The 24,350-nt window shown below is 34.4% G+C and overlaps 2 protein-coding genes across 2 annotated transcripts; one reads left to right on the forward strand and one right to left on the reverse strand.

Moving 5' to 3' along the window:
- Positions 1-291: 291 nt before the first annotated feature.
- LOC144970097 (macro domain-containing protein lin2902-like) lies at positions 292-21,992 on the reverse strand. Its single transcript, XM_078909319.1, has 7 exons — positions 21,906-21,992; positions 14,637-14,693; positions 11,732-11,842; positions 9,970-10,098; positions 7,451-7,672; positions 7,017-7,131; positions 292-2,527 (listed from the first exon to the last, which is right to left on the reverse strand). The coding sequence occupies exons 2-7, from the start codon at positions 14,685-14,687 to the stop codon at positions 2,274-2,276; spliced, it is 882 nt and encodes a 293-aa protein (XP_078765445.1). The 5' UTR covers positions 14,688-14,693; positions 21,906-21,992; the 3' UTR covers positions 292-2,273.
- An 848-nt stretch (positions 21,993-22,840) lies between these two features.
- Positions 22,841-23,491, forward strand: LOC144971704 (uncharacterized). Its single transcript, XM_078912779.1, has one exon. It carries the CDS (start codon positions 22,841-22,843, stop codon positions 23,489-23,491), a length of 651 nt encoding a protein of 216 aa, XP_078768905.1.
- Positions 23,492-24,350: the final 859 nt, after the last annotated feature.

The raw sequence follows: 24,350 nt of genomic DNA on the forward strand, positions 1-24,350 counted from the left end.
ATAATAATAATAATAATAATAATAATAATAATAATAATAATAATAATAATAATAATAATAATAATAATAATAATAATAATAATAATACAGTAGGACATTTCCAATCAGGGAACCTGGCAAATTGGGATGAAATCCAAGGGAACAGAATTTCTTTTCTAAATTTTGCCCCTCTAATTGGAAATCGGGACAATTTTGTCTGAGCCTGAATTTTTTTTAGACGATTTTATTGCAAGTTCCTATTTCACTGTGTCAGAATATCATATGAACAATGGAAACACACAATACTTATCATGATCATCACCATCATTATCATTCTTGTTATTATCATTAGTAATATCATAATATAACATCATTTTTGTCATCATTATTTAAACAGATTTGGCTATCACAATGCAACAAAAAGATTCATACAATCATCACATATAAATTGAATTTATAGTAAATTTTGCGAAAAAAAAAAAAAAATTTAATTTATATATAGGGCAATACATAATAATATGATAAATTCAACATGTGCAGTCCACTCAGGATAATCGCTACACCTTGGGATCAGCGAAAATGTTGCGATTAATCCAAGTAGTAGTTGTAAACATTGTTCTTAGTCCACCACATATTGAGCAATATGATTGAAATAAAAAACATATGGCAGCCCGGTATATATTTTTTCAAGCAAAAGCAGCTTTGATGCAAGTCAACATCTTATTCAGATTTGATTAACTTTCACTCTTTTGTTCTCAACATTTTTAAGAGTCAAAGAGATCAGCCGTGATGAAAGACTATAAGCTCTCACCAAACTCATTGGTTACAAAGCACAGTAGTCAATCCCAAAACGAAGGATATCTCTTTACAACTGGCATTGTCTACCTGTTGTAAAAACTTTACCTAGCCCCCTTGCATTCTATTTAATGACCACAGATTACATTACGAACCAATACTGCAAAGCCTTCCCTCTTTTGTCTACAATAGAATGGTGACACACTAATGTAACATTAAATCTCGCTCACTCTCGATTTTTCAACCTGTCACGATTTCTTCCATGATGAAATTTAAACTTGATATTTTGTTTGACTGATTTCTTGAGTTTACCACTTGTTGAGGGAGAAAATCTGTTGCGATTAACCTAAGTTTGTTGCAATTAACCAATGAATTTTATATAGAATTAATTCTGTTTCTTGGGAAATGTTGCGATTAACTGAAAGTTATGATTAACCGAGTTGTGATTATCTGGAGTGAACTGTAATTCCAATTAGAAATAGAAAAATTGGTGAGACAAATTTATTAAAGGCTAACTAGGATAACAAATCTCCTTCCAATTCCCTATACTTGAAATGGTATTAAAACAATTAATCGATTATCATAAACATTGTAATTATACTCATATCTCAAAGATTTCAACTCTTTGTTGATCACATTTCATAAAGAGGTTATAGCATAAATATATATTATCAAATTTACGCAGGTTTTGCATATAGTTTGCAGAGATATGTTTCTATTGTTTAAAAAATTATTCTTATGCATAGAGATATGATCTGTGGATATATGACACTAGGTATAAATATAATCCAAAAATAATCTTTAAAATGTATTACATACAATTGTAACATATATACAGAATCATTACACACATAGAGCATTCAATACACGAGAACATGTTTCCAATTCTTTCATACATTCAAGTTTTTTTACAGGCAAGGATAAGTTGATGTAATTTTAAAACGAGCAAACCAAAATATGGTGTTCAGATTTCTATGTGAAATATGTGATGGTGTCATAAATTGTAACAAAAAATCAAAAAAAAAATAAATTATTGAGTGTATCCAATAACAAGATGGGTGATAATATTCAAAAAAATCTTTTCCATGTATTTCCCCTGCACCGTGTCCTAAGGCAATTTAAATGACTAACTGACTTAAAATAAACTTTAAAAAGCACCAAAAGAGCCAGTTGTACGGTATGAAATAGATAATAAAGTGTATCTGATCAATGGAGTATTGAATGAAGTAATACATTGAACATTCACTTGACCCAGATGTAAATGATTACCTTACTGTAGACAGTGCTAGTACTAATAAAGGCAAATAAAATGCAGTTTCCACTGTAAGAAATAGATAATGAATTCCATCTGATCAATGGGGTGTTAAATAAAGTAATGCATTATACTTGATAAAACCATGGAAGTAGACTATATAATTGAACATGTTTCCATCTGTCATATTATCTAATTTATCAATCCGACATCAAGACTGCAGTTCTAACCAACTACCCAGCATCATCTAAGACCGATTGAAAATTTTAGAAAACACGGCTCTTACTCCAACAGGTAAAGCATCGATCGAAAAAGTCACACCAACAGTAAGCTCACCACCTAGTCCTCTTTGATTTAAACTTACGTGTGGACGAACACCAGCACAAACTGGGCCGATGTAGAATCTGTACACAGGCACAGTCCGACCAAAGTAGGACAACAACCTCCCGAGCAGGTTTGGCTGAAGAGTTGACACTGGCTGAGCAAGGAGACTGCAATTGCCTGAAAGAGAAATAAAAACAAATGACTTTATTGGCGATATAGTTATGCTATAAATTGATGTAAAATATTCACAACATCCAATAGCCAGATATAATGTAGCAACAAACAAAAACTATATGTAACCTTTAATGTTAATAGCTTGCTTGATATAAGTTAGTGAGAAATAATCATTAAAATGGCTGTTTGAAAATAACAAAAAGCTGAATGATGTCAATTTCATTCCTTAATTAATTATTAATATTAAACCAGTAAATTTGTGGCCCATCGCCTATCACTTATAAAGCTGTTTTAATCATTTTGTTCATTAATTTTTAGAGTCCACAGCTTCTGGCACCTTAGTATCACTTCGTTTCCAATAGGATAATTTTGTAATTCTGTGACATAAGCTGGAATAGTATAAACCATATTATCCATTATTTCCATGTGAAACAACCACCTTACTACTGAGCAATCATGAAAAAAAGACTGCGTCTATATTGAAGCATTAATTTAAAACATACCTATTCAAATTTTATTGTGTGTGTGTAATTTTTAAAAAACTACTTATAGTCAATGAAATTTATATGGTAAGAGCGGTATATTTTTGGAGTTGTTTCTGTCGGAAAAAGTGAAACGAGTGCTCTACCAATTGAGCTATTGGGACCCCCACATATCTGTGGAGACTACAATTTAAAACACTATTAAAATATGTAACCCACCACATCAATTTGGTATTATGTCAGGATGAATCAGATGCCTAAAAAGGGGGGAAATAATTGGAATTATAAAATGTTGGGTTTTCACGTGTCATGAAACTGTATTCATTCTCCTCATTAAATCATATCTTGGGCATTCAACTCCCACTGGGAAAGTGATATGTGCTATACTAAAAAAAAAAATAATAATAATAATAAAAAAATTACAGCCCAACCTTCCCCTACCCTTTTTGTAAGAGAGTTAGCTTACATCAAGTGGGTTTACTGAGTTCACGGTACTTGTATATCAGTTAAACTTGGTCATTACTTAATGGGTTTAGGACAGTTTTACATTCCAAAGTTAAAGGAGTGGTCATTATGTTCAGTACTAGAAACTTACTTTCTTTGATCGGTGTTACTTGGTATTTGGGGATAAAAGCATCAAATTATAGTTGGTATTTATTAATTGGGCGTATGGTATTTGTTATTTGGGTGTAGTGAACGTAAAAACTGGCGTTTACCAAAACAATATTATATCATAAAAGGCGGGGTTTAGAATTAATATGTAGGGATTTAATGTTTCAAATTGAATATGATTCACTTTTACTTTTAGGGGGCTGATTTTAGACTGACGTGGGGCAGTCAAAATCAGTGGGAATATAAGTGTTCAATATGTTCTTTATGTGAATGACTGGCAACCAAAATGTCGTCAACATAGACGAAAGCGAAAGGTATGTCTCTCAAAATGCCATCCATGAGTCTTTGAAATGCTTGGGCAGCGTTCTTCAAGCCAAATGGCATCCGCACGAATTCCCACAACCCAAATGGCGTAATGATTGCTGTTTTTGGAATTGACGACTCTGCCATGGGAATTTGATGATAGCCCCTAATCAGGTCGATCTTGGAAAAGGTGTTGCATCCAGAAAGGCGGCTATTGAAGTCATGAATATGAGGTAGAGGATACCGATCATCTTTGGTCACAACATTGAGGTGTCTGTAGTCACCGCAAGGCCTCAGTTGGCCATCCGATTTGGAAACTACATGTAGAGGGGATGCCCATGCTGATTTAGAGCGACGGATGATTCCCATCTGCTCCATCTTGAAGAATTCAGCCTTTGCTGCAGTCAGTTTTTCTGGATTGAGACGGCGCGCTCGAGCGTGGACGGGTGGCCCATTGGTGATTATGTGATGCTCCACGCCGTGTTTGTTGCGAGATGAGTTAAACTGGGGAATGACAAGGTCTGGAAACTGTTGAAGGAGGTCAGAGTATGCAGTACTTGTGTGCACTGAGAGGCCGGCAAGGCTTATGGGTGAATTAGTATATTTAAGTGGAACAGAAATGTTGTCCATAGACAAGAGTCGTTTTCCTTTTAGATCAATTATCAGGGCGTTAGAAACAAAGAAATCCGCACCCAGGATGGGACGTGTCACATCTGCCAGGTAAAATTCGTGATTGAGGACTTGATTAGATTTTATTTCTAAAGTGATGGTGCGTTTACCCCAGGTTTTGATTGATGTTCCGTTTGCAGCAGAGAGTGTAATAGAAGGTGTTAATGTTCTGCGGTCTTGAGTTGAGGCGGTGTATACAGAAACATCAGCACCAGTATCGATCAAGAAAGATTGTCCCAGACGTCTAGCATAAATGGAAAACGTGTTTGAATTTGGATTGCTGACCGATTCCTCGTTCATCGGCCAGCCGAAGCGTTTCCCGAAGAAGGCAAGTTTTGTTTGTTTCCTTTGAGTTTGAGTAAACTGGAAAATTTACAACCATCTTGGCAGCGACGGGCGTCTGGTCCAAATCGCTGATGATAATAGCAAATAGAGTTGGGCATGCTATGTTGAAGAGGCTGTCCACGTTGGCGGACTGTCTTAATTGCAGCAACAGTCTCCTCTGACTGTGGTCGTGTGGTTGTTACATCCTGCTGAGGGTAAGTCAGGAATGGTGATGAGGAAATATGTTGCACACCGGACATGCGTGTCTCCCAGATCCTGTCAGCTGCCTCAGCCAATTCTTCTGTGTCTGTAAGATTGTGCCCGGCTGAAATGCCTCGAATGTCCGGGGGAAGGTTCATGAGAAATAATGGACGTTTCAGAGTGACAGGGTCATCATTCAGTGCATTTATCTTGCGCAGTAGAGCAGTTGGGCGTTTGTCACCAAGACCATTAAGATTAAGGAGTTCTGTGTCTTTCTGGGTCTGGGATTTGCCGAAGGTCTTGATCAAGGCTTTTTTTAAGCTGCCATATTTATCAAGATGTGGTGGGTTTACTAGCAGTGACTGAATTTCTTCTGCAGTATTTATGTCAAGAGAACTGACAACATAGTCGTACCTTGTCTGATCCTGAGTAATTTTCTTGGTGTTGAACTGTGCCTCCACTCTTGCAAACCAAACCTCCGGTGATTTAGTCCAGAATTCCGGGAGCTTGATGGAGACAGAGTTGATTTGTTGTTCACGGAAGTTGGTGGAAGCAGCAAGAGCCTGTAGTTGGCCTGTCAAATTCGCGACTTGTTGTGAGAGATCTGGTTGAGCCATTTTACGTATTCGCGTCGGGGTCACCAATGTAGAAATAGTAATGATACAATAAAGTAATAACAAAATCCGTGTATAGATTATTGCTAACGTTTAATAGTGGAGAGAACTTGGATTGATTGTATGGATCAGAGGACGAACCGTACAAGACTAAGAAAACGGAAGTAAACATTGAATACAATAGAAGTGCGTCGTAGTGCTTAAAATGTGTAAGACAAATGTTCGTGCGAAGCACCGACATAACTGGTCGCCACAGTGGTTTGAAAGAATTGTGGTAAGTATACAATAGTGTATAAAACAGAGTGTTTCTGATCAAACAGGATTCTATTCCTGATTCTACAGTCTATTCGATTCTATTCTACTTTACTTTGGGTTGCATTTTGCCTTATGCTGCAAGTTCTAACATCCTACTAAGAATCTTTTGACGCATATTGAAAATGGTTATATAGGCAAAATGACTTTACATTTGGATTGATTTTACGGATTTGAAATTTATGAAACTGATTGAATTATGACCATGCTATTTGATTTGGATTTCGAATTCATCACAACAAATAAAACAGTAAGAAATGAAACTGTGATTTGAATGTCTTGATGTTGTGCATTCAATTATCATCATGGCCCTTGAGCTCTTTCGTCATAACTAACATCTACAACACAATGCAAACATCATTACCATCTATCAAAAAGCCACTATACGATAATCAGCATATGTGTGAAACTACGCCACATTTTGACCAAAAGAGACTAAACATAATCCTGATATTAGGCGGGAATAGTCACGTTATCAAAACACACATAGCAAGTGCTATTGCAGAAGCCACACTGTTTTATAATTTTTTCTCAAAATCACATCTATCGCCATTTACATGGTTAGATTCGGATGTCCCAGATATAAACTTAAATTTAGTCTCATACTTTTAACTATAAATTCAATTACCAATTTATTAAAGCCATCCTCACACATAATACTATTTTGAGGCATAAGGTTACATACATATTGTAAAAAATATCTTGATCCATCTGGTAGTATTGTTTTGTCGCATCACATCTCCACTTTGCATTTATTTAACCACTAAATAAAAGTCTCATCAGCCTCATATCCTCCAGGTGTTGCTGTATTTCAGCATTGTAATAAGGTGTTATAAAAGCAGTCCATGCTTTGCCTGTTGTCATTGAGAAAAGGGCAGTTTGGTAAACATTTTGTATTCCCAACAATGAAACTTTGAGGCTGTTCTGCCATGTCTATAGCTAAAGGTTGTACAATAACAGTAAATAGAAACCTACTTTGTTGAGGATTGCCATTGTTGTCCGAGAGTTGAGATTTATTGTCAACAGATGCCTGAACTTGAGTTGAAGTTTCATACAATCTGATACCGGCTATCAGAATATCTGTAAATGCCTAAAATTTGAATTTGAAAAAAAAAAGAAAAAATAAGGATAAGAAAAGCATAAAAATCACTCGCTGAACGAACTAGTTAAAAAAAATCTAATTTAAAGTTAATATGAACAGAAAAAGGGCATTTGATCAATAGTTCAGAAAACAAAGATAATTTTCCTCAAAGAAGGCATTGGTTATGACTCCAATTTTTTAAGATAAGCAAGAAACTGAATTTTAAGCATTGCAATAATCATTATGGAATGAATTCAACTTGCATTTTTTTAAAATGTAACATCCTATCATTTTTTTATCACCAATAAAATCTTGGGACAAAAATTACCTGTAGCATTTCATCCTTCTGTCTGAACAAGGAAACTTTCACTGACTTTAAAGAACTATCTGGATTGTCCAAATTGAATGCCATGACACCTTGCATGATAGCATGGGCAACTTTCTCTGATGGGTATTTCTGTCCCCCCATTCCCAGAGGTGGAAGGGCGACTGATGTCAAATGTTTGCCTGCTGCATCATCCAGAATGTGTTCAATTGCCCTTTGCAGATCCTGTGAAAGAGGTGAATCATTTGTCATTATTTCGTCAAACACTCCGACACAACAAAAAATATTCTATTTCTTTCAAGACATAATTTCTCCCATCATCTTTTTTACTCTGACTCTTTTCAAATTTTTTTTTTTTTTTTTGATTGAGCTCTTGTAGCGCGATTTCTACTAAACATGCTCAATGTGTTTTTTACAAGGACACCTAATCAACAGCAACATTTGGAAAAGACATGATACTTCTAAGGTGCTATTACAATTTGTTTTGTTTTTTTTGTTGTTTTTTTACTGAGACAACATACAGTTATTTGACAGCTACTCCTTTTACTCTTGAGAATTGAGAGAAAATGTGAGGAACGAGTCTTCCTTGAACTGAATTTTTTACTGACCACACTCAAGCCCAAAGCTCAGGTTAAAAGACGAGTGTCATATTATTACTAGACCACAACGCAGCAAAGAAGCAACAATGCACACCTTGGTCTTCAATGAAGTTCAAGTCACGTCACAGAGAATGCTCTCATTGTGAAAACAGTCAGATATGATGTCACATAAGAGTAAAAGAGATTTAATGAAGAAATTGTAAACTTACGACCCTCTATATCTTTTGTTTTCAAATGAGTAAAATAGCATGTGGTATATGTTAAATTTGGCCTATAAGAAAAAAAAACAACTGTTGAACCATTTCAACTAGCTTTCAAAATCAGCTGAACGATTCAGTTATGTAACAACTTGACATTTCCGTTAAATATTTACCCATCAATCCAGGAATATGAAATCCATACTGTTTTTCCACAGCAGCATATTTAAGTGGTATGACTTATTAACTTATAAGCCTTTCACAACTCTGTTATCAGACTGGGATGCTTCGGCTGCCTTCATCAGGTCATGCCTTAAGTCTAACCAACGTTGTCAAATCGAAGCAATCAGCTGCAATGCCTGAAGATCCTCAATGGTGTTGAGATTAAGTCGCTGATCTTCCAATGTCCTTAGATCTTGATAGAGCCGTATGGCTAAGGTTGTTATTGACCTTCCCAATATGAATGAGTTTCCAAACTTTTTGAAATATATGGTCATTGCAATATTGGCAGGAATTTTCTAATCTTGTCTCAGACAGGCACCATCTCTATTCCAGAATTTTGACAAAGATTGATCTTTCATTAGTTATTTCATATAAGGATCTATTTGTGATTTTGGTTGAATAACGAATGTTCAGTACTTTTCTCATTTGTTTGCAGTGGAAAGCATCAAGCTTATCTTCATCTGCTTTTGTTAGTGCCCATGTGCCGCAGATGTGTAGTGGGACTGACTTCAGAGTCTATTATAGTTTGAGTTAAGTAATTGTTTTGATCTTGTCCACTCTTATCTCTTTGTTTAGTGCAGCATTTAAGTGGCATAAAGTTAAAAAAAAGCATAAGACTATCCAATGAACCGGAGTTCAACATCAACAGGTGTCAGCCATATTGTCCCCAAAGATTAAAGATGACGCTTCTTTGGACATATTGGACCGAAGTCTAATCCATCCAAAATTAAATAAAACACAATGCACAAAGCTCGTATGTAGACTTCAGAGTTTTGATCCACTGATCGTGAAAATCGGGACTTCAGAGATTTAATTTGCCGACCATCCATATATTAAGAAGAAATCCAGAAATACCAGCAAACAAAGCTATGACAGGATATTTCAAAAAGTGTGGGCACTCTTTTAGAGGATAACCTATAACTAACCTACCTGTTCTTTTCAATCAAAACCTTGGAACTATAGAACATCCAATGACCCTAAAAACACATGAAAATCTTCAAAAACTTAAAACTTTAGCCAGTGAGAGACAATCTGGGAATGACCGCAAACACGAACAGGTGGAGGCAGCCAAGGCATCCAGACCCTTTGATAGTGACGTGAAAGGGTCATAAGTCAAGTAACTCAAAGGTAAATGAATAACACTGAAAAGAAAAACCAATGGAAACTTTAATATAATTCACAAAAACAAATGGTTGGGATGTTTTGGGATTCTCAATCCCCAACAAAACATGATAATTAAGACACTAAAAATGAATGAGATATGAGAGGGAGGCATAGTTAAAGCAAATAAGCAAACCTTTCCTAATCATCTTCAGAATCTCATAAATAGTATTTCATTGACATAGAGGAAACCACATCATAAATTTGTCTTTGTGAATTAAAATGATGCATCCATTCTACTTTTTCATTATTATCTAATTATTTTAGCCTCAATCAATAACATATGCATTATGGATATAACTTTGTCTCTCTAAGATTTCAAATTTCTAAAAATAAAAGTTACTTTTTCATTTCCTTCTCGCCATGTGCGTAGACATACAAAATAGAGGATCTGGAAATTGCTGGACAAATCCTCAGGCACCGCTTCCACAACGTCACCTTGATCGAGATCTCGTTGTGCTTCAACACTTGCCTTTAATTTCCGAATATATATTATATATCCAAAAAAAAAAAAAAGTATGAGTACAATTCAGTCATAAAAATAACATGTTATCTATAATTCAAGATTGTCTTTGAATCTTTGAATGATATTTTCTTTTTATTTAAATGTCTTCAGCCTTATATTCAAAACTTTTCAGTTATCCTGTATTGTATAACTTTTAGACTTACCGAGATTCCTAGTTTTCATTAAACTTCACAGTGTATCAGAATAAATGAGTTTTCTCTTTGAATAAAAATGTTATCATGAAAGGTGACAATATGCACAAACTCCTACAACAACTTTGATGTCTTTCTTTATTTCTTCTTATTTATCTATTTTTATATATAGAAGGAATGGAATTGACGTCACACAACTCTTTGTTATTGATTTTAGCCAGCCATTTTAATGATAAGTTTTCACTAAATTCTATCAATCAGACTTTAAACAAAGGTTACAAATAGTTTTGAATGTTTGTAAGTTATATCCGGTTGGTGGATGTTTTAAACAAAAAAAATATATAGATAAGTACATGTTTTACATCGTTGTTCAATATAATAGACCTGCCATCATATTTCTGTGACATCTGTGGTTTAGATCATTATATCTAGTCTTGTATCCAGGGTCAAGCAAGTTTGAATGTGGTTATAGATGAATTGGGAGATAATGATCATGAAACAAAACTGTTCCAATATGCCATCTGCCAGATCTGACATGTTAACAAACCCATATACGCAATCAAAGCAGAGGAAATTATGAGCAAAATGCCTTAGGGTATACCATTGAGGTATCTAATTACTGGCTCAAACCCATGGATGTGGGTAGTGTGGTGCGTCTAAGGATGTCCTTTTACACCACTGCTGCACGCTCTTTATTGAGGACAAGCAAATTATTTTGCCTGAAACGCTAATTTTAAGTGTTATTTTAAAATTGATTTTATTTTATTTTAAATTCAAAACTGGAGGAAAAAATCTAAAATTGGCTGTATCTGGCTCCTAAAAAAAACAAAAATCAGTATATATCAATTAAATCCGTATAAGAGGCAGGTCTGTTTAGGGAAAACATTTATGTCATTCTAAGAATTTAAGAAAGTTGCAGTCACTTAGGACAGATGTAATACTCATTATCTCTTTCTTCACAAACCGGATCTCTAGAAGAACAGCCAAAATGTGTCATCTTGGTCTGAGAATCAATAAAGGCCTCTTAGAATATGATTCATCATTTTAGCAGACATCTTAGGCTTCGTTTTCATACAAAGTTCTTAAGATTATTTCTCATTTCTTCTTATCAGTTTTCAATCAAACACTAGACATTGATTGATTTTGGTACAATAATATATGATACTGTATGCCACACAAAAATAAGAATTACCCCTGACAATGGGTTTTGATTTATATACACTTAGTTGCAAATCAGACTGATAACCCAAATTATTTTTCGGAACAGAACCAACGTTAAATTACATCCATAATTACATTTTATTTTTTTATATGAAAATATAAGCATATGTGTTTTCATGAACATCTTGTTTATATGATATAACAAACAAAATAAATTGGAAAATAAAAGTTTTGTCAAATTAATAATGTAAATAATTACAAAATATTACGTTTGTTAAGTTACTTACAGAATTCAATTTATTTTGCAATTTTGGACCAGCTGCCATGGATATTTTGCTGCTGAGTTTACCTTTGCTAAGGTCTTTACTTCGATGAATGGTACAAACACATGCATCAGCCTGTACAAAAAAGGAAATAAGAAAAAGTTGTTTACTTGTAACACATTGGCACACAATGGGCATCGAATCCCCGATCAGATCGGCAATTACATTCTGTGAGGCACCTGTAACATAGCATCCTAATGTCAGTAACACCTTTAGCACAGGCGTAAATGACCACTGTCGTGGCAGCACATATTCAAGATCGCCGCTGAAACGATCAAGTCTAGAATAGTCTTCCAATGAATAATAATAATAATAATAATAATAATAATAATAATAATAATAATAATAATAATAATAATAATAATAATAACAATAATAATAGTAATAATAATAGTAATAATAATAATAATAATAATAATAATAATAATAATAATAATAATAATAATAATAATAATAATAATAATAATAATAACAATAATGATATAATGATGATGATGGTGATAATGATAAAATGAAAATAATAATAATTATTATTAATATTGTTATTATTATCATCGTCATAATAATAATAATAATAATATAATAATAATAATAATAATAATATAATAATATAATATATTATTATTATATAATAATAATAATAATAATAATAATAATAATAATAATAATAATAATAATAATAATAATAATAATAATTATCATCATCATCAAAATCATAATCCTCAATATTATTACTATTATTTTTTAATTACTATTTTTATCATTATCATCCTCATCATCATCATCATTATTATTATTATTATTATTATTATTATTATTATTATTATTATTATTATTGTTGTTATTACTATTATTATCATTATCAGTTTGCACGACTCCACAGTTATATTCTTCCCCCCCCCCCCCCCCCTTCTAAGGTTGACCCTGACAGCTACCTCTTTTATTTCTTAATTTGCGCAACCATGCTTGAAAAAGGAACTCACGTGGAAACTCTGAGGGGAGGGGGCTTATCTCTTGCATCGGTTCACGCGTTTAGACCCAGACTTGAAAGTCAGACCTCTAGGCTGTCACATGAATACCACAAACCCAGCCGCCATAGGTCAGACTGTGTAAGTCCGGGCCCATGATCTAGACAACGCCTCTATGAGACGGACCTTATGAATTAGGCCCCTGAATGCTACATGAAGTACAACAACTTTGTATTTGACTGGAGACGGATGTTGAGCCCAATAAATTTTGTGATTATTATTTCATTCTCTTTAGATGCATTAAATTCATTTTTGTTCCTAATAGTTTTTATTCCACAACTTCTAGAAACTTAGTATTCAAGTTCACTACTCACTGCTCAACTGTTCCAGAAATTATGGGAATTGAGTGACTGAGTACTTATTTATATAGCGCAATATCAACTAAATATGCTCCTTCTTCTGCTATTTTGAAAATTTGACATTAGAGATGAGAGACTTCCACTGTCTCAATGTCGATGGTATAAATGAGTACAAGTGAACATCCACTCTTGAGTGGGGAATCATAAACTTCGATGGCTTCCTCTTTTTTTTGCAGAATATCACAGAGGGGTAGTTTCACTTGGTTCTTTAGGCCTTTGCAAAATGTTGTCACTTTGTCATGCTTTCTTGTCTGTTGCAGCGGTTTCAGATCTAACTCAGTTGTGATTTTTATCTTTGTTGTTTTGATTTATAAATTTCATTGCTGTTTTGTATTTGTTCGATTTCTTGGAATTCTGATTTGTAGAGAGGGTCCCAGAGAGAGCAGCTATATTCTAGTCTAGGTCTAACAAAGGCTTAGTAGCACTTTCATTTTATTTCCCTCCTGTTGTCGCATAAGTTTCTCCTGAGGAAGGCTAAAGTAGAGTTTGCTTTTTTGCATATGTTTGTAATATGATCTTTCCAATTTAGTTTGTTAGTTATAGTTACTCCTAGATATTGCTGACTTCTTCGTGTCGTGTGCAGTGTTATGTATTGTAATTTCAGAACCTGACACTTCTGAGGATAGAATTTCATGTTTTTTTTTCTATTTCCCAGCAATGTAAACTATCTAGATTGGCTTGAAGAATTTCTGTGTCATGTTTAGTTATTGTCCAATATAGATGACTGTCATCTACATACAATTTCAGTTGGGTTCTTGGTGTAGTCTTTCTGCCATATTAATGTAGAATAAGAATAGGAGGGGGCCGGGAAATGTACCCTGAGGAACACAAAATACCACTTGGGCCTGACTGATGATTCACCTTCCACAACTACCTGTCTTCGATTGGTTAAGAAGGACATAGTCCATTGGAATGGTTTGTTTCATATTCCATAACTCCATAATTTCAATGCCAAAGTATGATGGTGGACTTAGCCAAAAGCTTTGCTGAAGTCTAACAATATGACATCAGTTTGTAATTTTTTATGTTTTCTACTAGTTCATTGATTGTTGTGATTAGTTGTGTTTCACATAACCTTTTTCCTAAAACCATGTTGTGATTCTGTTAAAATGTTATTGGCCTCTATATGATTCATTATGTTATAAAATGCTCAATGCACTTTACAAGGTGTCCCTAGCCAACAACACTTAATATGGAGGACAAGACATGACGCTTGGTAGGCGATATTACAAATTTTTTTGGACAGAGGGAACACTGTTGATGACCAGGTACTCATTTCACACCTGAGTACAGAGAGATAATGTCAAACAGCTTTCAAACTCAAAGCACTGCTCGAGGACTCAACCCAGATTTCATCTGAAGTGAGTGCGAACAAAGACCCCATATAGCCGCACAGATTTTGTAATGTAAAATTTAGATTCTTTTACTGTATTTTTTAATGAAGAGAAATATCTGTCTCCAAAAACATAGAATCTTAGTTACCTTTAGATCCAACAGATCCTCTTGAACAATGTCAATACTCAACTGAGACATACTGATCTGCATAAAATAAAAAAAAGGTTGATGAATAAAAAATGAAAGAACCAGTGCAGGTGGAATCAGATATTCTGAAAAGCACTAGGTATTCCAGACCAAAATTCGAATTGCTTAATACAGTCATCTTACATTTTTTATCTAAAACTGTGGGATGATAGGTGCACAGGATAGAAAAAAAATGTTTAGTTTTTACATAGAATAAGATGAGTTCTGTTTTTAAAAATGACAAGCTTTTTGGGATCACTGTTTAAAACTTATTGTTACTATCACTACTCGTACTTCCAAAAAGACAACCCAATCTCCAGGAAAATAAATATAATATTGTGACAAGGTAGCATCATATTAACAGTGAGTGGGTATCCGTTATCAATCCTGAATCCGCATAATTCTGAATTTTATTCACTGACCTCAGACCAGGGTAGAAGATATGTTAAAAGTTTAGATCAGCACTTAACAAATCAATTTGTAATCGGCCAACAATGGTTGTTTTTCAACTTTAATTATTTTCACTTGGTTATATGAAGCCCGTTTTTTTCCCAAATACCTTTCAAACTGTTTTGAGGATAGGCTTAAAATTATGCATTTAAGCATGAAATATAGGCCCTACTTTGCATGTTCTAAGATCTTATTCATCTTTTCACTATTTGTTACAGAGATTGTGTTAAGAGAAACCAAGAGTGAATCAAAATCTTTGATAAAGAGATGTTCAATCAGAAAATTAAATAAAAGATAAACTTTACTGGTTATCAATTATTTCCCATTACAAATTATTGAGATATGTACTCAATCCATTTCCCCCACTTTAATCCTGATTTTTTTTTTCAATTTTCAAACCCAGCTTTTGTAAGAGTGTAAGTTCAAAATAATATTCAGAAACCATTTTTATATCTGCTTACCATGTCCATGTATTCAGGTGGCAATTTCCCACTATTTAGATATTACCAATAATACCTAGACATTATATTTTTTTAAAAAAGGAAACAAATCTGGTCACAGTTTTAAAAAAAAACATTGCAGTAAAACGTTGGGTCAGTTAAGCTGTAATAATAACAATAATAATAATAATGATAATGATAATGATGATGATAATAATAATAATAATAATAATAATAATAATAATAATAATAATAATAATAATAATAATAATAATAATAATAATAATAATAATAATAATAATAATAATGATACATGGCATTTATATAGCACATTTTCATCACTGTGTGATGCTCAATGCACGTTACAAATAAATATACAAAATACATACATACATATATATATATATATATATATATATATATATTATATTTCAAGTATAATTATGATCAACTTCTACAATATTGGTTCTACGAACCTTATCAATCTGCCTACAGGCAACACCATTATACCAAAACTGCCCTACTTAAAATTAATAATGAACTTCTTTGTGCTGCTGATGCTGGAAAAATCTCTATCTTAGCGCAGTTAGATCTAAGCACAGCCTTTGAAACCATAGATCACTCCATATCAATTACACGTTTGTTGAAGACATTTGGAGTATCAGGTAATGCCTTAGAATGGTTTAAGTCTTACATTGACGGGCGTACACAATCAGTCCTGATAGACAACATCAAATCTAACCCACAAACTTTAAATTATGGAGTACCCCAAGGTTCCGTTTTAGGCCCACTCCTTTATACTCTCTATACATAACCATTGGGTGGAATAATAAGAAAACATGAGGTCAGCTACAACATGCACGCTGACGACACTCAGGTGTATAGCTCTGTCTATCCGTCTGAATTAGATTCGTTAATTAAAAACCTGGAAATTTGTATAGAAGATGTGAAAAACTAGATGACAACAAACAGGCCACAAACACATTATCTCATTCATCTGTAGTGTTTCATTCATCCTGTTTGTTGATAAAGGGGAAACCTGAAACATCCGTTTGATTTGTTTTTGTAATTAAATTGAAGCTTAAATTCAATTTCATATTGTTATTTACTTCGTGCTTCGAGCAGCAACATTTACACAATCCAATCCATGAAAATTTCCCCTTCCCCACCTCTCCGACTTGATCATTCGTTCACATCTCGAAATCTATCAGCTTATCCAGTGGTGCTAACCCTTACTCATGGATATGTGTAAAATGGAGAGCCAAAATGAGTAAGATTTTGATAAAATGTGTACAATACTGAAAACCATAACAAACTTAAATTCTGATAATGGAAAACAAGATCATACTAGCAATATGATAATCGATATTTAGATTTTAAAAAGAATAAACTTACTCTTCATAGACAATATAAATAGTATCAACATCCAGAATCGACGTATAAATCAGATATGACCATGCCAGATAATATTTTAATGAACTGCCAGCATAATCCACAGGATAAGATTACAAATCAACGTTCACTAAAAGAGTGACTTGAAGAAAAAAAACTGTTTAAATTATAGAAATTGAACAATGCGTAAGATCTCCAGTAAAAAGTGTACAATGAATGAAAATGAGTAAAAATACGCATTTTTTACATATTGTCGGCAGCACTGGCTTATCTGTCAGATTACTTTAATGAGAATATTTTCGTCCCAGTTTACTGTATTATTTACAGTTAGTTAAATATATTTTTAAAAGTTCCAGGAATCTCTCTCTCTCTCTCTCTCTCTCTCTCTCTCTCTCTCTCTCTCTCTCTCTCTCTCTCTCTCTCTCTCTCTCACACACACACACACACACACAAACACACTCGTCATTGCTCATGACTCATATCTCAGTGCTCTTGCAAATAATAGAAGTTACCATCAATAAACTACCTCTACTACTACAGCCACCACCACATCATCATTACTACTGAGCACTTATGTGGAAGTTGAGCGCTATATAAATAACATTATTATTATTATAATTATTACTACTACCACAGCAACCACCTTTACATCATCATCCTCAACATCATCGCTACCACTGCCTCTACTACAGCCATAACTATCACATCATCATCAATACTACCACTACCACTTCGTTATCAAAACTACAGCAACCTCCACCACCGTTACATCATCATTATCCTTTTAGTCATCATCACTACCACTACTACATCATCATCACCACCACTACAATCACAACCACTACATCAGAAAAGTGAGTGGAGCAGGCACTTATGTTGGTAACAACAAGATATGAAGTGAGTAGAAAAGTGCCAGAAGACAATAGAGAATAAAAAATTTTTTCGCGGCGGTGGTGGGGTTTGAACCTGCGACCTTATTGGTACGACAACTCCGCCTGGCAGGTGAGAGCGTGGCTCTACCGTGTGAGCTATCCACGAACACAAAAATATTCGTTTCAAACTCAAAGTCATTTCTAGATCCCTCTCTCACCCACTTCTTGAGACCGCCGATTCGTTCACCACCATCGCGAAGTAATTTTGACCAGCAGTTAAGCTTAATAGCCAATATTCTCATCACAAACATATAACATAGAAACGATTGAGACATTGAGTATGCTCCGGTGTATGGGGTGAATTTTTAATTCAGAAAAGTGAGTGGAGCAGGCACTTATGTTGGTAACAACAAGATATGAAGTGAGTAGAAAAGTGCCAGAAGACAATAGAGAATAAAAATTTCTTCTGGCACTTTTCTACTCACTTCATATCTTGTTGTTACCAACATAAGTGCCTGCTCCACTCACTTTTCTGAATTAAAAATTCACCCCATACACCGGAGCATACTCAATGTCTCAATCGTTTCTATGTTATATGTTTGTGATGAGAATATTGGCTATTAAGCTTAACTGCTGGTCAAAATTAATTCGCGATGGTGGTGAACGAATCGGCGGTCTCAAGAAGTGGGTGAGAGAGGGATCTAGAAATGACTTTGAGTTTGAAACGAATATTTTTGTGTTCGTGGATAGCTCACACGGTAGAGCCACGCTCTCACCTGCCAGGCGGAGTTGTCGTACCAATAAGGTCGCAGGTTCAAACCCCACCACCGCCGCGAAAAAAAATAAATTTTATTCTCTATTGTCTTCTGGCACTTTTCTACTCACTTCATATCTTGTTGTAACCACTACATCAATACCGCCATCACTACACAACAACAGACACATCTTCATCATCAATGAAACGCAAAATAATAGTAATAGGCTTAATAGTAATAATATTTTTAAAGTTAATTAAAAATAATAATAACAATAATTTTATTTTTTTAGAAAATAAAAATAAATAAATAAATAATACTAAAAATAATAATAATAATAATAATAATAATAATAATAATAATAATAATAATAATAATAATAATAATAATAATAATAATAATAATAATAATAATGTAGTTTATTTATATTTTGCGCCCAATCCTCTATACAATAAAGCTCTAGGCTCGTAGGCTAATACTGCAAATACAGAACGAACCCGTATTTGCAAATAACTGAAATGAATTATATCTGCTATCTATAGTCAGATTTATAATAAGTGGAGCATGTTTTTCGTCTTTTTCTCAGCTGTCCCTCAATGCACAGCTGCAAAAGTTTGTATGAACCTCTGAATCAAAAAATGTTTTTTCATTTATTGTAAAACAACAGGAAAGGATTTCGCTTATAACAGCTTTATTAAAATCGATCACTGGTAAGGATCGTAACTCATGGATGATTTACAGTATCAAAATTATGAATTTTCCACTTATCCATTTTGAAGGAATCCATTAAAATGGAAAGTTTGATTAATTGAAACTTAAACGATATACATTCAGTATCTGATTATGAAGGAACGAATGGCAATCCTTAACATCTACATTTTATAACTATCAATACACATTACAGATGAATACAAATGAAAGTGAACATTACGCACGTAACATTATTTTGACTGCGAAATTTATAGAAATAACTTGTGTTTATGCCAAAGAGGATTACATAAATTTAATGTAAACTGGTCAAAAGTAGAAATTCATCAATTCATGATAGATTGTTTCCACAAATATGTACATGTGTTCAGCAACAGCAACAACTACAACAACACCACCACCAACAACAAAGACATACTGGACTCATCAATCAGTTTGCGAAGGTTGGAGCATGCCTTTGCCCAGTCTTCCCTTTTTTTATCATTTATTGCCTCGTCGGTGAGAGTAAATTTGGTGTTCCCCTTCTCATCTTTCCCTTTACATGTGTCCACATGAGCTCGATTGACTTGCACTCACAATGTCGCGCAACCTCGTGTCAAAACTCATTTATTAGACAGTCTGCTTTGAAAACTGTTTCTGGTTTGTTTCTTTTCACAAGGAGTATAGTTGGGCCTTTGATAAATAGTCAGAATATGTAGTGCTGTCTGATTGGAGCCATGAAAGCATAGCAGTTTTGTAGTTGCCGAGGTTGGAGCATTGAGGTGATCATGGGCCACCGAATTGTAGCGTTGTCCAATGCAATACAGCTGGGTGATTCGAGGAAAGGCAGCAAACAGTTCTTACGCCAGTCTTCAAACAACCTGCATTGACCCCAGACTGATAGTCTCTACCTTCCAGGTGATGCAGAAAAAAAATGGTATGGCATTCTTCCAAATACCCAGTACCTTCACAACATGCAATAATATCAATGATCCTCTGTCCAGTGTCTTTTTCCAACCGAATTATCAGACGTCCATTCCTTTGTCGGATGTATGTTATGTTCATCCAGTTCCATACATTTTTGGATGATATCCATATCAAAGTTGACTTGGATCCTTTTCCTATCACCTCGTTCCACACTGGTGATCTCTCTGTCGTATTTCGATAATCATCTTCTCGGGGTTGATTGTGAAATTCCAATTCCATTGCCGTCCTATTTAATGTCTTATCGATAGATGCAAGTTGATTTCTTTTCGCAGTTATACGAGAATGTCGTATCATATCGTATAGTTTAAAAGCGTTTATGTTTTAAATGCCTTTAAATGCTCTGTGAAACGTTCGTGCATAGATACAATTTTTCTAATTTATATAAAAAGCATTCATTGTTAATATGACAATATTATATATTATAATCAGTATTTCAAATGATTTAAAACTAGAGATTTCATATCGGTAATTGCGACAGGATGTAGATAATAAGCAATAAATCATAAATTCAAAATTTAACGCAAACTACATAAGTTGTAAGTGTATAGCAGTTAAAGCGAATTGTTTTTATTCGGAAAAAAGTATGACGTGAACTCATAATCACTAGCTGGAACTACGTGTCAGCACGAGATTTTTTGGAAAAACGATTAATTCATCTCATACTTTGTGGTACATAACTTGTTGACATTTTTTAAAGTTTAAAACCTCGAATTTTATGACAGCGGTTTTAAATTCTTTTTTGATATGGCATCAACACGGTCAAAATATATATACAGTTAAGACAAATTGATTCAAATTTTTACAACTTTTGATAGAGGAACAGCTGAGAAAAACCATAAAAACACGCGCCATTAATAAAAAATCAATACGATTGTGAATAACGAATACGAACGCTAGAACGCTATCTCCTATTCCTCCAGTACCAGTTTATATTGTATCCGAATTTAAAAGAATAGAGTTAATGTTTCGTAATGCACATTAAATCACCCCAAGTCTCACTTATCTGTCTGCGTAAAGTAATCGTGAGACTTATCAGTTAGAATCCCATTAAGTCAGTGGAGTGAACTTAGTCTAAGTCTAAGACTAAGACTAAGACTTAGAACTTAGATAGACGTCTAGGACTAAAGTAAAGACACCTTCGGCGATTGAGGTTTTGTCATGTCAAATATGTAAAATAAAATCTCATCTTGTCAGTGTATCTGGTATATATAAGTATGAGTACGGAGAAGAGTAAGTGACCGAGTCTATTTAATTTTAATAAAATTAAGAGTGATGAAGTTGAAAAAAAAAAAAGAGAGAGTCTAGAGTTAGAGGTGGCCAGACTGATAATGGAGAGGTTTCGGATGGGAACAATACTATATAGAGGGAACATATATATTGTTCCCATTCGAAGCCTCTCCATAATCACTCTTTCGTTAGTATTTTCACGACCTCAGGCAGTCCCACCGCTCTCAAATATATAAGTTAACGAAGTCTGATGACTGAAGAATCCACCGCCACCATCATCATAATCATGGCCACCCTTTACTTTACTCACATTTACGTCATTTACATACACACACTATACAACGACAACCAAGATAAGATCATGATGCCACCCGAGTTGACAGTAATTTAACAAACTTTTTACGGCTAGAGAATTTTTACCGTAATTAATTGTAGGAAACAGGTGGAATGGAAAATGACTGGTAAGAGATAGCAAAACAGACTGATAACTTGCAACCACAGGCCACATAAAAGCTTGAGAAAAGCAACCAGGAAAGTGGAAAGCGGAAAGACCCAAGGAAAAGACTGACAGCAGATATTTTACCCGCAAAATTTCTCTACAGTAACTAAGTTTTTGAAAAATGTTTTTCGAAATCAATATAGCAATTTTGTAATTACTATTAACCTTAAACGTGATATTTTAGCAATAAGTTTTGAAATCTGCGCGAGTTTTTAATATTTTAAAGAGGTTATCATTTCTAATTTTTAATAATATAAAATCTAAAATCCATACTGGCAATCGCAAGGAAATTAATCCATAAATTAATATTCTTGGAAAAATCCATTTCCTCAGAATGGAAATCGAAAGTGTATATATGTTGCCACAGGGAAGACGAAATAAACAATGTGTGTATATTGTCCTCTTCTTCTCCTTTTTTTTAAAGTTTTGGTCATACATCTATCTAGGTCTAGTTTCGAAAATTATTCTATACTTTTCTTCAAATGACTATTGATAAGACAGAATATGTATCGAATTTAAGACAAGGGCCCGTTTTCGTGAACGAGGAATAGATTTCGTAATTTACTAGTCTAGTCAATGACTGTCGTCACGGCATACAGGGCACAACCCAAACATGGATTTAGAACTTCCTACATGACCGCCAGCAAGCTGTTATTGTTAATGGATTTCGCTTGACTGAAGTACCTGTTAGATCGGGTGTCCCTCAGGGATCTGTCTTAGGACCCTGTCTATTCTTGGCATACATTAATGACCTGCCACTTAATCTAACCACAACAGCCAGACTCTTTGCAGACGATACTGCAGTCTACAGCACTGACAGTGACAAACTGCAAGCGGATCTGCGTCAACTAGAAATATGGGAAGAAAGCTGGGATATGAAGTTCCACCCAGCGAAGTGCGAATCAATGTCCATAACAAGATTAAAAAAACACCCACGATAACTGAATACCACTTACATGGACATACATTGGAGACAGTGAATGTTGCAAAATATCTTGGTGTTAGCATGAAAAAAGACCTAACATGGGATGAGCATATTAACAAGATCACAAGTAAGGCAAACAAAACACTGGGATTTTTAAGGCGTAACCTAAAAATTAGCTCCTCGAAAATCAAGGAAAAGGCATACAAAACATTTATAAGACCTGTTCTGGAATATGCTTCCACTGTTTGGGATCCCCACACCCAAAAATACATCTCAAAAATAGAATCAGTGCAAAGAAGAGCTGCACGCTACGTCCTGCACAGACATCACAACACCTCAAGTGTATCAGACATGCTAGAAAAACTACAGTGGCCGAAATTAGAACACCGCAGAAAATCAGCAAGATTAACAATGCTATTTAAGATCAAGCACCACCTCGCTGAATGCCCAGTCATCAAGAAAAAACTGATACTAGCACCTTTGAGACAGAGAAGAGGTAACAACAACCAATACAGCCTCATAACACACAGAACACAATGCCGCGTACGGTCAGAGACTGGAACCAGCTTGACGCTAAAGTGACCGAAGCCACTACAATTGATGCTTTTGTGGCAAATTGCTATGCAAATACTTAGACCTTACACAAACCACCACTGACCAACGTTGACGACCCCTGAATGTCCCTGGAAATTGATTTTAGACTAACGATTATAAACAAGGAATACAGAGAGATTAGAAAGCAGTTTCATATTTGCCATAATAATCAACCAATTGATTGTGGGCAATCAAAGGAAGAAGAAGAAGACTAGCTACTCTTAAGCCCAAACGAAGCAAGGGTCTAAACTCAAACCTGGGACTTAATTAGAGACCTCGTGAAGTCCCAGGTTTGAGAGTTTTTGCCAAGATGAAGATCATTTAAATCGTTCGATTTTATTTGAAGGACGAGTTTTCTGGCCAAAATTTCAAATACGAGTTTATCCAGAGTACGGCAGTTAACTGGTTAATAGACTACGATTGTTCAGCTTGGAATCCACAAGCCCCCCCCCCCCCCCCCCAGCCCTCTCCTGGCAAAAAATAAAAACAATCAAAACAAAAAAAACAAAAAACAAAGCTAACCAAACCAAACCAAAACAAAACAAAACAAAACAAAAATAAAATAAAGCAACAATAAAAATTAAAAAAGAGAAAACAAATGTACAAAGGAAAATAAAAAAAAGATTTTTTAAATTGTTGTTGTTCAAAATTCACAGCAAATAGATATGTTACAAATTATACCCATTCATTAAAGGTATAATAGATTCATACATAAAACAATGCGGAGGAGAAAACATAATGACACCCGATAGAGACAACGCTGTTAACGGCCAGGAACTCATTTTACACATGAGTGCGATGAAAGAATGTGAGTAAAGAGCTTTTTCCAAGGACTCAAATATGCGCC

This window comes from Berghia stephanieae, chromosome 4 (genome assembly GCF_034508935.2).
Source record: "Berghia stephanieae isolate SIO BIC M18660-M18661 chromosome 4, UCSD_Bste_1.3, whole genome shotgun sequence".
In the NCBI taxonomy this organism is placed as follows: domain Eukaryota; kingdom Metazoa; phylum Mollusca; class Gastropoda; order Nudibranchia; family Aeolidiidae; genus Berghia; species Berghia stephanieae.

Excerpts from the sequence above, each read along its gene's own strand:
- LOC144970097 (XM_078909319.1), bottom strand. The coding sequence starts at position 14,687 with ATGTCTCAGTTGAGTATTGACATTGTTCAAGAGGATCTGTTGGATCTA. Across the intron at positions 7,132-7,450 it reads AGAAGGATGAAATGCTACAG|GCATTTACAGATATTCTGAT; the intron begins GTAATTTTTGTC and ends TTCAAATTTTAG. Across the intron at positions 2,528-7,016 it reads CAATGGCAATCCTCAACAAA|GCAATTGCAGTCTCCTTGCT; the intron begins GTAGGTTTCTAT and ends TTTCTCTTTCAG.
- LOC144971704 (XM_078912779.1), top strand. The coding sequence starts at position 22,841 with ATGGGAAGAAAGCTGGGATATGAAGTTCCACCCAGCGAAGTGCGAATC.